Raw genomic sequence first — 12645 nt, 5'->3', positions numbered from 1 at the left:
ATCATTCAGGGTTTTTGATGTTGAGTGTTGAGGTTTTTATTCAAATAAAACCATTGGTCCGTAATTTAAATTAGATCATTTTTAGCATGCTAATATCATTTTATCTTTTCTTCTTGTTTCTTCATACTTCTCTCCTTAGTCATGATAAGATACCTGGATTGACTGTCAAGTGTGTCAGGATGGTACTTGAATTTGTCCTTGTCGTATGGTTGTCATATAAACTATTTCAATAAATTACAATTTTTTACTTTTGTTAACTTGGACAAACATAGCATAAAGGCTAAATATAAAACATTTAAAAATAATAAATTTTTAACTTTATTTACAAAAACTCAAATAATACTGTACTAGTAGTTCTGTGAACAGTAGACCTCACGCAGTATTCTCATCCACAAGTACCTGATTAAAACTATAGACCTTATAGAAATTAATACTGCAATAGACTGGCTTCTCCACACATCTGTGTAATCACTTGTCAGCTGATTTATGATGAATAATTATTCTATAGTCTGATTTTTACCCCAATATTGGCTTATGAAGGAGGCTCCTTTTTCCTTTTATATTATCCTTGAAATGCAAAATTTTCAAAACCCTTGTATATACGTCGACGCTCAATTAAAAAAGGAACAAACCTGTCAAATTTCATGAAAATCTATTACCGCGTTTCGCCGTAAATGCGCAACATATAAACATTAAGAGAAATGCCAAATCGTCGACTTGAATCTTAAGGTGCGTACAGACTTTCGCTCTGCTCCGCAACCGAACGTCACTCCAGCAGAGCGATTGATGATCGACCGGGGAGCAACAATGGTTCGACCGGGGAACGCGAGAAGATCTAACATCTTCCGTAACGTTCATGATGGGTGCTTGGGCGGCGCGACTGTAGTTCGATGGAGGAACGAGGGCGGTACGAGGGAGGAGCGTGCTCGGTGCGGGTTGGAAGAGCGTATATGTGTACGCAGCTTTAGACGTCACTTCGCTCTGTCAATAAACATTTTGTATCTTGCATTTGATTGAAGTAGATAAGCTCGTTGAAGCGTTGATGTGTTATCATTTACCGTGATGACATTTTTCAGTCTATCTTTCAATACCCGTACTTTAATAATATTTGTCGTACATATTTTTTTTTTCAAGTATTCTTTGTACCAACTGTATAAGGGAAGTATGAAAACATAAAAATCATTTCAATAAGTAACTTAATTCTTAGATAACAAAATAAGGTAGTATATCGTTGAATTCAATTGACAGACTCAGGAATCAAGGTTGAAATATCTTTCAATTCAACTAATAACATTAATTTCAATTACCAAGTGCATCTATATGGTCAGCCAGGTTAGCCAAGACGACTAGGCGTTGCACCCCAGATGCGTCTGCTAAGTTGTTCATGGGCTCAAATTTCGCCGTCAGGCATGAATGTTTGATCATCTCATCAATCACCGCCGTTCTTACCCTTACCCTGTGCTCCTGTGGGCATTATCCGCAATAACAAAAATATGACGGCAGTCTGGAAAGTTTCCGACCTTACCGTGAAGATGACAATTCTGTGGACAAGAGCTGGTTTATCATTTTGGTCATATTTTAAAATGTACTAGAATTTTATCCATTTAGTTGAGTGCTATGTAATATGTATGTTAGAGTCGTTTAAGTAAGTCGATGTCGGATACCGAGTGCCGCGGCTGCGCAAGTCACACCAAAACTTGTTCAATACCAATGCTACAGTTTTGGCGCAAATAATTAAATTTTCAGCACTAATTAATCACTCAAGATTATATTTTGATAGGCTAAATTATCAACCACTCACAACTAAAAATTCAATGAATTGTTGAGGGGGGCGCCTTAAAAAAAGCAAAGAAGTTTTAGCTGGTTTCACGCCATCTGGTGTTTGTCTGACGTGAGCAGAAGCAGCACTCAACACTAGACAACAAGTTATTCAAACCACTCTAAGTAGTTTATACCACAAGTCCAAATTGGCAGAAATTGTAGTGAGTGACTGCTAAATTAAGACAAAAAAAGTAATTTCTGTATAACATTTTTGAGGAAAGTATGAAAACATGAAAAACGTTTCAATAACTTTCATCTTAGATAACACAGAAAGATGTTGTAGCGAGAAATTCAATTGACAGACTTAGTGCCGGTTGCACAGCAGCCGGCTATATTTTAACCGTGATTAATTCCTCGAGAACCAATCAGAGAAGCCGTCTTATCAGAAAGGCCTTCTATGATTGGTTCTCGTGGAATTAATCACGGTTAAAATTTAACCGGCTGCTGTGCTACCGGGCCTTAGGTATCAAGTTACAAATCTTGTTTAGGAGAGTTGTCATTTCTCATGATTATGGTTGGTCGGAAACCTTTTACCCTAGTATTTATATTTTACAAGTATTGGAAACTTGAAAGATCACCCTCGTATTTATATTTTATAAGTAGTGGCAACTTGAAAGAAGTTTAGAATGAAGTTTATTATTATTGGTGAATGTAATTTCAAATTCCAAAATATTTCAATTCACAAACTGCAAAGGTGTAATTTCTTATTAATACAATAAAATTATGTTCTACAGATTTTCGTTGTTGCTATTAGAACCTGGAGAGGTGTATTTTGAAGATGTGAGTGTATTCCTCTGCTCTGAAACTACCACTAACAAATTGATTGATGACGAGAAAAATCAACTTGGAAGGCTGAAGGTGTGCTCCAAATCACTCGTTTTTGAATCAAAGGACTTGACCAAGCCGTTGATTAAACTTCCGTTGAAAGATTGTTCTGATATAAAGAAACACAATGAGAGCCATTACAAGTGGTAATTTATTTTGCTATTTTTCTGCATGCAGTATCTTATGGATTTACAGGTACATTATATAGAGTAGATTATTTTCAAATCCAGGTTACCTATCAATTACACTAAAAAGCATTACTTTATTTTATAGTGCTATTTTTACGAAAAAAATACGTTTGTAAATTTATTGAATGGGAGGTAGGGGTAACTTAATAAACAACATTATGATTCCATTAATGCATGAGATTCTGGAAAATCTCTTTTCATTGTTGAATACAACTTTCCATTAATCTAACTTTAATAATATTCCTAATAATTGCAAATATATTTTGAACTCTGAAGTAGCACACAACAAAATATTCAATTGAAAATCTTTCTATTTTCTTTTTTAGGCTTACATCAAGAGGACAAAATGCGTTAACCATAACGTGTAATCAATATATTGAGATGCTCGAGGGCAATACTCTAGCTCCTTATAAATTCAGAAACGTAAGTATTCTTCATGTGCAGATTTAAAAAATAATTCAATTCTTACATCATCATATATAGTAATTCTTGTAATGGTGTGATATGTATCTTAGATACAATGTAAATAATATGTTGAAATTCGATTGGAGCCGCGAATCATACATTTTTTATCAAAAAAGTATTCATATTCCTCTTTCTTGTACTTGCAAGGACTCTCTTCTTTTCATTGTTGTAGATTTAAAATCAATTGATTTGTGATATTTGCATGAATGAGATTGAATCGATTGAGAAAAGATATTGCATAGAAAATCAATAGAACTACAAATTTACCCAAGTTCAAGATTATATTGTAATTAATTAACCAAAATTCATTCATAAAACGACGTATCCTCTGAGATATTAAACACACCTGATTTTAGTTAGTATGTTTTTAACTTTAGATTGAGTATTCAACATGCTTTGTACAATTAGTTGTTATTCAATATTAAATTTCTTTTTGTTACAGGTTAAACGGATATTTATATTTCTCCTGAATTATACAAATGTTGATGTGTGTGTTCGTCAAATATCGCAACTTCATAGTGCATCTACATTACCGCTTGCTGAGCAGAACCAAATGGTTTGTAACTTCAAATATTTGAATTTCTCATCAATTATTGTTCATTATTTATAAGATACTAATCATTTATCCAATTATGATAATAATAGTACACATTGAATCAATTTTGTACTTTCTCAACATCTATTATATATTTCATGTTCTTAATAATTGTTAGCAAATTTCTTTTTATGAACGGTATGATTTTTTACATTCAAATGTGAATTAGAGATTAACCAACAACAGTATAAATTATTTGATGGTTTTTTGTTGGAATTTATAATTTTCTATAATAAATTTAATATCCAGGTTGGCAACTAAGCTTGCAGGCAATAAGAGGTTGCGCGGCCGTGCTGTTCTTTTCAGTATAATAATGAGACGAAGCCTCCCTTCCTCCACATTTCAATTATAACATGTTTGCTTCCACTAAATAAAAGTGAATTGTATTTCCAATCATTCGTGTAGTCATTTTAAACGTGCAATACGTGTTACTGGTTTATTTATGCGGTACCGGCATTAAGTAAAATTTTTATTGATAAACGATCTATCATAAAATAGAGCATGTCAATGCTTTAAATTATTACTGACACTCTTCCTCTATGAACGAACTGTGTTTTAACATGAACAATAATGATGATAACAAGATAAAAAATCATTCAATAGATTCACCCTTCATTCAATGTATAATTACTAGTTGCTCAAACAGTTTTTCAATGTTCAAATACTACCAATCAAGTCTATTTTGGCGGTCAAAAGCATGTCTAAAAGATGTGAGGAACAGAGAGAAAGAGAGAGAGAGATTAGAGAGAGCACACAACAAAATTACTCATAAGACAAAGGAGATTGTCCCATTGTTTCAATTAATTCAACCCTTATATTATAAATTATGTCGATTCATAACAATCCTTGAATAAATATTATCATTAAATTTTATGATAATTGATTTTATAAAAATGAATAAATAAATTCATTACTTATCATTTTCCAGATAGCAGCTATTGAGAGAGGGAGACAACTGTTGATTGAGTTCAATCCCTTGTGGTTTGAAGACTTATCTGAAAAAATTGTATTAGAAATAATTGGGAATAGAATCACTCCATTGGTTGTGAATCCAGGAAGAATAATTCTTTCAAATCTGAATCTATACTTTCAGCCTTTCAACAAAATTGAACCGGTATGTATGATGCCTTTAAAATTATTCGACGCTATTCTAATTTTTGATCGTAACTTATCGATAACTTATCAGTGCGACCACGTAAACAGCATTTCTCTTTATGTTTAAATGTTTATATGTTGCGCATTTACGGCGAAACGCAGCAATATTTTTTCATGAAATTTGACAGGTATGTTCCTTTTTAAATTGCGCGTCGACGTATATACAAGGTTTTTGGAAATTTTTAATTTCAAGAATAATATACAAGGAAAAGGAGCCTCCTTCATACGCCAATATCAGAGTAAAAATCAGTCTTTAGAAATATTCATCATAAATCAGCTGTCGAGTGGATTATAAATTGCATGCCATGACGCATGCAATTCAATATCTCAATGTAACTTGGTGAGAAATCGGCTGCTGTCTGGACTATTAATTGCATGCCTCATTAAATGCAATTTTTATGCACTATTAAATGAACTATTGATTGCATGCAATTAATAACTAAAATAACATAGTATTGTCTCTCGAAATTTCTCTGCTTTGAACTCGGGCTGTCCTGTTGCCAGTATGTCTTGAAGGAGATTAGCTTTTGATGTTAGCATTTTTGATACACCAACCCCAACAGCCATTAGCCGTTTTCACACCGATATCTCGCCGACACGACATACAGACTGGATTTATTCTGATGGACAGTATAAGAGGAGTATGTGAGTTATAACTGCGCGAGGTATACTGATCACAGAACTGCTAGTATAGTATGGGGACGATAAACAAGTATTTCTTTTCTTTTTCAGCATCTTTTTCTGAAAATACCTCTGAAAGGAATAAAATCAATAACGAAACGAAGATTTCTACTTCGTCAGGTGGTGAGTATTACTCATAAAAATAACCCACACCACAGAATATTTTTCGATATTTTATCATATGAAAAAATACCAATCTTATTCCTCATGTTATGAGGTAAGAATGTTCATGGATATAAAAAAAATATAAATTGAATATAAAAATATTGACTTTTTAACTACTATTCAATCTATTCTTTTTATTCTTTCCACTAGCTAAGCATTATTGTACTCCGTTTTCAACTATACTCTGTGTTCATTGTGAGTCATCATTCCCTTACCAAATGGAACAATTCTTTACCTGTATATTCAGCCTATTTCGGTAATGATGAAATTTAGCAAACTCATTCAATATTTATAAAATGTATTTTTTCTTATCTTAGATTAAGCTCTTTCTTTACTAATTCATTTCTATATATGTCATGTTATATGCGATTATTACACTTGAATTAATACCGTGAGCTATTTATTTAGCTTTTAACCTGCAATATAAAGTTGCGTTACACTGCAGTTTTGTTAGTAACAGATTAAAAAATGAATAAACCACCTACGATATTCATTTCATTACTACTACTTCAGAAATATGTCAAGTTTTATTAATCTAATTGAACCTGGAGAGAACTCCAAATCCGAATCTGGTTAGTGCTTACTTGAGCTAGATGTTTGTCGTATTTTATAATTAACAATAACTATCAATGTTATTCATCAATATAATTAGTCCATTAAATTTGTAAAATGATTTGATAAAAAATAATAATTTTTCTAGCTCAACGCATGGAATAACTTCCATAATAAATCAAATAATTTAATAAATAATTTCACATTTACTTGGAACGATTTTTTTTCAGGGACTGGAATTATGTTGTAAAGATGCAGTTCCTTCTGGGTTGGAAGTTTTGTACTTGGCTCTCAATACACCCATAGAAAGAGACAGGCTCTATGAAGTTCTTATGAACCAGCCATGCCTTAATTTGGATGATTCAGATCAAGGCAGAATGACCTTGTTGTGGCAGAATGGTGTTTTATCAAACTATGATTATCTTCTGTTCCTGAATAGGTAGGGATCAACTGAACTCGATTCTTGAATAGGAATCTTAATCCAGTGTTGATTGATTTTGATAAGTATTTCGAAGCTTTTGTGTTTCAAATACAAAATTAATTTTTCATCCGGTAATGTGCTAGTTGTTACATTTATACAGTAGTTGGTTGATTAGTATAAAACACTGGATTGTCAAATTATTGTTATTGATTGTGTAAAACTAGAAATTTGAAACGAGAGTTGAATTTTGTGCGTTTCCTACCATTCAACCGATTAGACTTAGTTTTACTCATCTGATTAAAAATTTCTTGCATTTTTGTAAATAAAGATCTAGAACAGCTACTTCAATTGCAAAAAAATAATACAACAATTTATTTAAAACTAGCTTACCCGGCGAACTTCGTACCGCCAAAAAGTCAATGTATCTCATGTCACACTCGACTTTATTTTGTGAATCATAAAATTTATCTGACAATCAATATTTTTATTTACATCTCAATACGGACTTCCTATGTGCTTAGTCATGCATCAATTGGTAGTAATATCTATCAGTAAAGTGTTGAAATAAAAAGAAAATAGATAGGTTAAATCAGTGTTTGAAAGATGAATTTAATGTTTTCATAGTTGTTTATTGTCAATAGATGGTTCAGGAAATATGTGATGTACGATGAATTACACAGAATTCCATATTCTTTCCGTCTCTCATTTTAGGATGAATATAAGCTAATATAAATTCAAAACATAATGTTAATTATTTATTAGTCTGTCATTCTCAAAGACCATAAAGGTCTTTAAGGTCTTTTTTCATTCTTCAGTATTTTAATGAATGCGATATGAACAACTCTCTTTCATGAGGTGAATAATTTTTTTCCAACATTTTCCAGTTTCTCAATGATAGGGAAGTGATTTTGATAATTATTTGTATAGGTCTTCTAAGGAACGATTATATCTACAGCTGGTACCAATCAACTACACTAACTTCAACTCCAAACTACCGTTTAAATACCAGTACGCAATTTATCACAGGGTGACATGTTTATTATACAGCTGGTAACTTTAGATGATAAATCATATTAACACAATATGATCTTGAATCATGATCATCTTTCCGATATTCGGTAGCCGCTCGGCCCAAATTTCGAAAACATAGGTTTGTAAAATGGATTAATAAATCATTATTATTAGCTCTCCTATAAAAATGTCTGGTCAGAAACCATTCCCAATATTGACACAACATATTCCCAAAGTTTCATGCAGTTCTGTCAAGTAGTTTTCCAGTCTATGGGGAACAAACAAACACACAAACATACATTAATTTAAATATATAGATAATGTATACAAATACTTGCATGTTAAGCTGAATTTGTATCTTCAATACCCTACATAGTATTATATATTAGGGGTACCTATTCACAATGTTGGAGTTAGCTGGCTAAGTCGAGTTATTCGCTAACTCCTGCTATTTGCTAAGTCTGTGTTAACTCAATGCTATAGTAGTACGTTAGAAAAAAATAGCAGACGAGATAGCAGATAGCTCTGGTTTGAGTCCACTAACTCAAGGTCTATAAATACAGGTCATGACACTCGTGTTCCTTATGGAGCGGCCATTATGTGGGGTCTTTATAGCGGTACATTTGAAATATTCCAATCTGCTCATAACAAAATCATGCATTATGCTTTTTAAAAACAATATTCTAGTTCAGATAATATATGAATTCAGGTTTTCAATCTTTTAATAATGAAATTTCAATAATAAATGCTTCAATTATCCATTTATTTATTATTAAAAATTGTTCTTATTCTTGTAACTCAAGGATTATGATTGAAATTTCATTATTAGAAAATTGGAAACCTGAATTCACTTATCTGAACTAGAATATTGTTTTTAAAATGCACAATTTTGTTACGAGCAAATTGAATTAGATTGGGTTTTCAAATGTACCGCCATAAAGACCCCATAAAATGGCCGCTCCATAAGGAACATGAGTGTCATGACCTGTATTTATAGACCTTAGATTATTTATAGCAGTTGGTTTTAGATGCGGCGTTCACAATCCAGAGTTATCAAATAGCACTTAAGCTGGCTAAAACAACATTATGAATACCCCTATAATTTCTATTTGTTATGAACCAGCTTTATTCAACCCTCTCATTCATCATAATCAAGTATGAATCTTATCTGATTGCAGCATAATGATTACAATACTTCCATTAATGTTTATTTTTTATTCGTTTTCTAGTCTAGCTGACAGAACCTTCAACGATTTGACCCAATATCCAGTGTTTCCTTGGGTGATTGCTGATTACAGTAAAGAATTCTTGGACTTGAATGATGAAAGCCTTTATCGAGATTTGAGAAAACCTGTTGGAGCTTTGAATGAAGAAAGATTGGGTCGGCTCAAGGTTGGTGCAATTGAATCAGTATATTTGGTGAACAGCTATTGGTTGTCAAGGTTGGACCAGTGGGCTAATGCCGTGGGATTTCAACCTGCAACCTCCCTATCCAGGGGTCATGTTGTTGACCTATTCAACATACCAAATTTTGATTATACGATTAGGACTTTAAATAATCATCAATACCGAAAAATCTATAATAAATATTGGAAATCTGCCTCTTAGGTGTGATAATTTTATCTTTGAATTCGAGCCACTAACACATCTATACTCTTTATTTTTAAATAGTAAAATTTAAACTACAGTTTGAATTGTTTTATTCCAACCTATTTTTTTGCTTTTTCCAATGACAGGACCGCTTCAAGGATATGCCGCATCCGAGGTTTTTGTACGGATCTCACTACTCTACCCCAGGATTTGTCCTTTTTTATTTGGTCAGAAAATATCCTCATTTCATGCTGTGCTTACAGAATGGACGATTTGATCATCCAGACAGAATGTTCAACTGGTACGTTTAGCATGTATTATTAGGCTTCATCTATCATTAATATCCTTTCAGATTCCTTTTAATTTTATTTTTCAATTGATTATCTATAAATTCAGTAATTACATAGAAATATTCAACGAGCTACTGTGTTACTATTAGATCGTTTCATTACGACTTTGGTGAACCCTGCATAGATTGAAAATGAATTATTTAGTGTTTGAGGTTTCTCATTTGATTTGTGAACTCTTGATTAGGCTTTGTTACAACCTCTTGTCTTCTGAAAATGTTAAGTGGGCTAAAATTTCAAAACTCTTATTTTGTTATATGTTATATGTTTGTTATATCATATGAGTGAATCAAATATAATTGAAATTTTTTCAATGATAATTTAAAGGTGGAGGTTTGATGGATTTTCATCATTCGACTTAGCTGTTGGTTAGCCAGTGTAGAAAACTATTACTTTTTGTAATCATCATTTATAGATTTTTATCTTTGATTCTTCATCATTAAGAGTAGCCCTAACAAAAAAGGTAATTTATAATCCTACTATGAAATTGGATAATTATTCTAACCTTTCCCTCTTGAGGTTTTTTAATAAGTGATAATTTAATCAGTTTGCATTAGAAATAGTGGTCCATGATCCACTCGATTCCTATTCTGTAAACTATTCTTTTCTGAACCAGCAATCGTTTTTTTGCAATTGATAGTCATCAAGTGTTTGCGTAGATTTATTGTGTGTTATCAACTACTTCTTGAATTATTACTAATTTTCATTCTTGAAACAATTATACGGTTTTAATCGTTTATAGCTTTCAAGTTTTTATAATGTAATGAGTAATTGGGTGGAAATATGTTGTTTCCATAAATTATTTTAAAATTACTTTTGCAGTGTAGCGAGTGTTTGGCGCAACGTATTGTCAAATTCTTCCGATTTCAAAGAACTTGTTCCTGAGTTTTATGACACTAATACTAATGGTGATTTCCTGCTAAATGCATTTGGCGTCAACTTTGGAACCATGTCAAATGGATCAAGGGTTGGTGACGTTGTCCTACCTCCTTGGGCTAAAGGTATGTTTCCTATATTTTTCCAGTTATATTAGTTAATATTATTCTAATCCTTTGCTTATTTCAATCGATGTTGGTCAAATATTTAGATTATTATTATCTTTGATTTCGTGTAACTTTGATGTGTTTACAGATTCGAAGGATTTTGTTTGCAAATTACGAGATGCTCTGGAGTCGGACTACGTTTCCAAGAACTTGCACCATTGGATTGACCTTATATTTGGATACAAACAATCTGGAAAGAATGCAGAAGAAGCGGATAATTGTAAGGTGGTATTTAACAATACTATGTTTCTATCGTGCCCCAAATTTAACTTGAATTTAGTTTGAAAATGTGATAGGGTATTCCATTGAAGCTTGAACGCTTCTCAATCGTAAACAAGCTCAGTCATTGAAGTTTGGAATTGAATTTTAAATGATTAAATGTTTTTTTTTTTGCTATTAAAATGAACGACTAGCAGTCTGATTTTTTTCAATAAATGAATTTATTGTCTTATTATGACAATAAATTTCATTTCTTACTAATGACAACGAAATCTTTCGGCAGGTCAGCCATCTTCCTGGTAGTAGACAACCAGAGAAAAATCTCGTTGTCATAAGTAAGTCAATAAATTCATTTATTGAAAAAAATAGAATGCTAGTCGTTCATTTTAATAGCAAAAAAATGATTCAATAATAAGCAGTTCGTGATGAAAAACAACATTGAAGGATTAAATTTTTTTACATATTGGTCCACAAAGATTATTTAATTATGTTTATATGTTTATTTATACCGGGTGCTGCAGCAAAACTTCCTTTTTTAAAGTGAACGCCATTCAGTCAACTGATGTCATAGTAGAGCAAATTTGGTCTTGTTAGAGAGGTCAGATCATAAATTTTTCTTCCCGACATGTTTAGTCTCCATCATACATTAGAACAATGAGAAGCGTGCATTTGCCGTTGAGACTGATTTTTCGAGCGGATGTTCTGTGATCACAACCCATCGCGCATTTCTCGAAATTACTCAATTCAGCCCATTTGGCTACTGTCCCGGACCCAAAATCAATTGTTACGTGGGTTACTACGTTTAGACAAACTGCAAGTGTGACAAGACGAAGAACTGGAGTCCCTCGGCCCGTTAAGGTCACCTGAGAACATTGAAACAGTGAGAGTTTCAATGTTGCGATCACTACAGCGTATTAAGCGCAGACATGCGTCTGATCTTGGACTTTCCGATCGCTCTGTGAGACGAATTCTTCATGATGATCTTAATTTCCACCCATACAAGATGACAATTGTGCAGGAACATAAGAATGTGACTTAAATTATTGAGGGAACACTTTCCAGGACGCCTCATCTCAATTAGGAGCGATTTGGAGTGGCCAGCCCGATCTTCCGATTTGAACCCTTGTGATTTTTTTCTATGGGGATTTTTGAAATCCCTTGTTTATTTGAACCGTCCAAGGACCCTACAAGATTTGAAAACTGATGTCAGGGAAGAAATTGCTAACATAACGCCTGCAATGCTGGCAGGAGTCATGACAAACGCCAAAAATAGGTTTTATGGAGAATGGGGGACGTCATCTACCTGATTTGATATTCAAAACTAATTGAAGCAAAACTTTATATATGTCTACATTACAAAAAATAGATACAAACTTTCTGATCCATACAAAGAGTTTTATTTACTTTTTAAAGTTTCGCTACCACACCCTGTATTTCATTGTTTTATAAGTAATTTCCTTACTTTCCATCTAACTGGTATAATAAGCTCATGAATATGATCGATTGAGTTTATATGCATAAGTATTAAGTTTATGAACTAACATTGACCTTGTTAGTTATGTTTAGT

General features: G+C 32.7%; 1 protein-coding gene across 1 annotated transcript in view; it reads left to right on the top strand.

Annotated features, from left to right (window-relative positions):
- Positions 1-12645, top strand: part of LOC111043612 (protein FAN) — a 29118-nt gene that overhangs the window by 636 nt on the left and 15837 nt on the right. The window contains exons 2-11 of the mRNA XM_039422888.1: positions 2556-2792; positions 3161-3257; positions 3742-3855; positions 4823-5008; positions 5782-5853; positions 6678-6886; positions 9109-9271; positions 9616-9770; positions 10639-10817; positions 10948-11079. Coding sequence (XP_039278822.1) covers positions 2556-2792; positions 3161-3257; positions 3742-3855; positions 4823-5008; positions 5782-5853; positions 6678-6886; positions 9109-9271; positions 9616-9770; positions 10639-10817; positions 10948-11079 — 1544 coding nt within the window. The remainder of the gene's footprint in view (positions 1-2555; positions 2793-3160; positions 3258-3741; positions 3856-4822; positions 5009-5781; positions 5854-6677; positions 6887-9108; positions 9272-9615; positions 9771-10638; positions 10818-10947; positions 11080-12645) is intronic.

This window comes from Nilaparvata lugens, chromosome 3 (genome assembly GCF_014356525.2).
Source record: "Nilaparvata lugens isolate BPH chromosome 3, ASM1435652v1, whole genome shotgun sequence".
Taxonomy (NCBI): Eukaryota; Metazoa; Arthropoda; class Insecta; order Hemiptera; family Delphacidae; genus Nilaparvata; species Nilaparvata lugens.
This window is presented reverse-complemented; position numbering and strand designations above follow the sequence as displayed.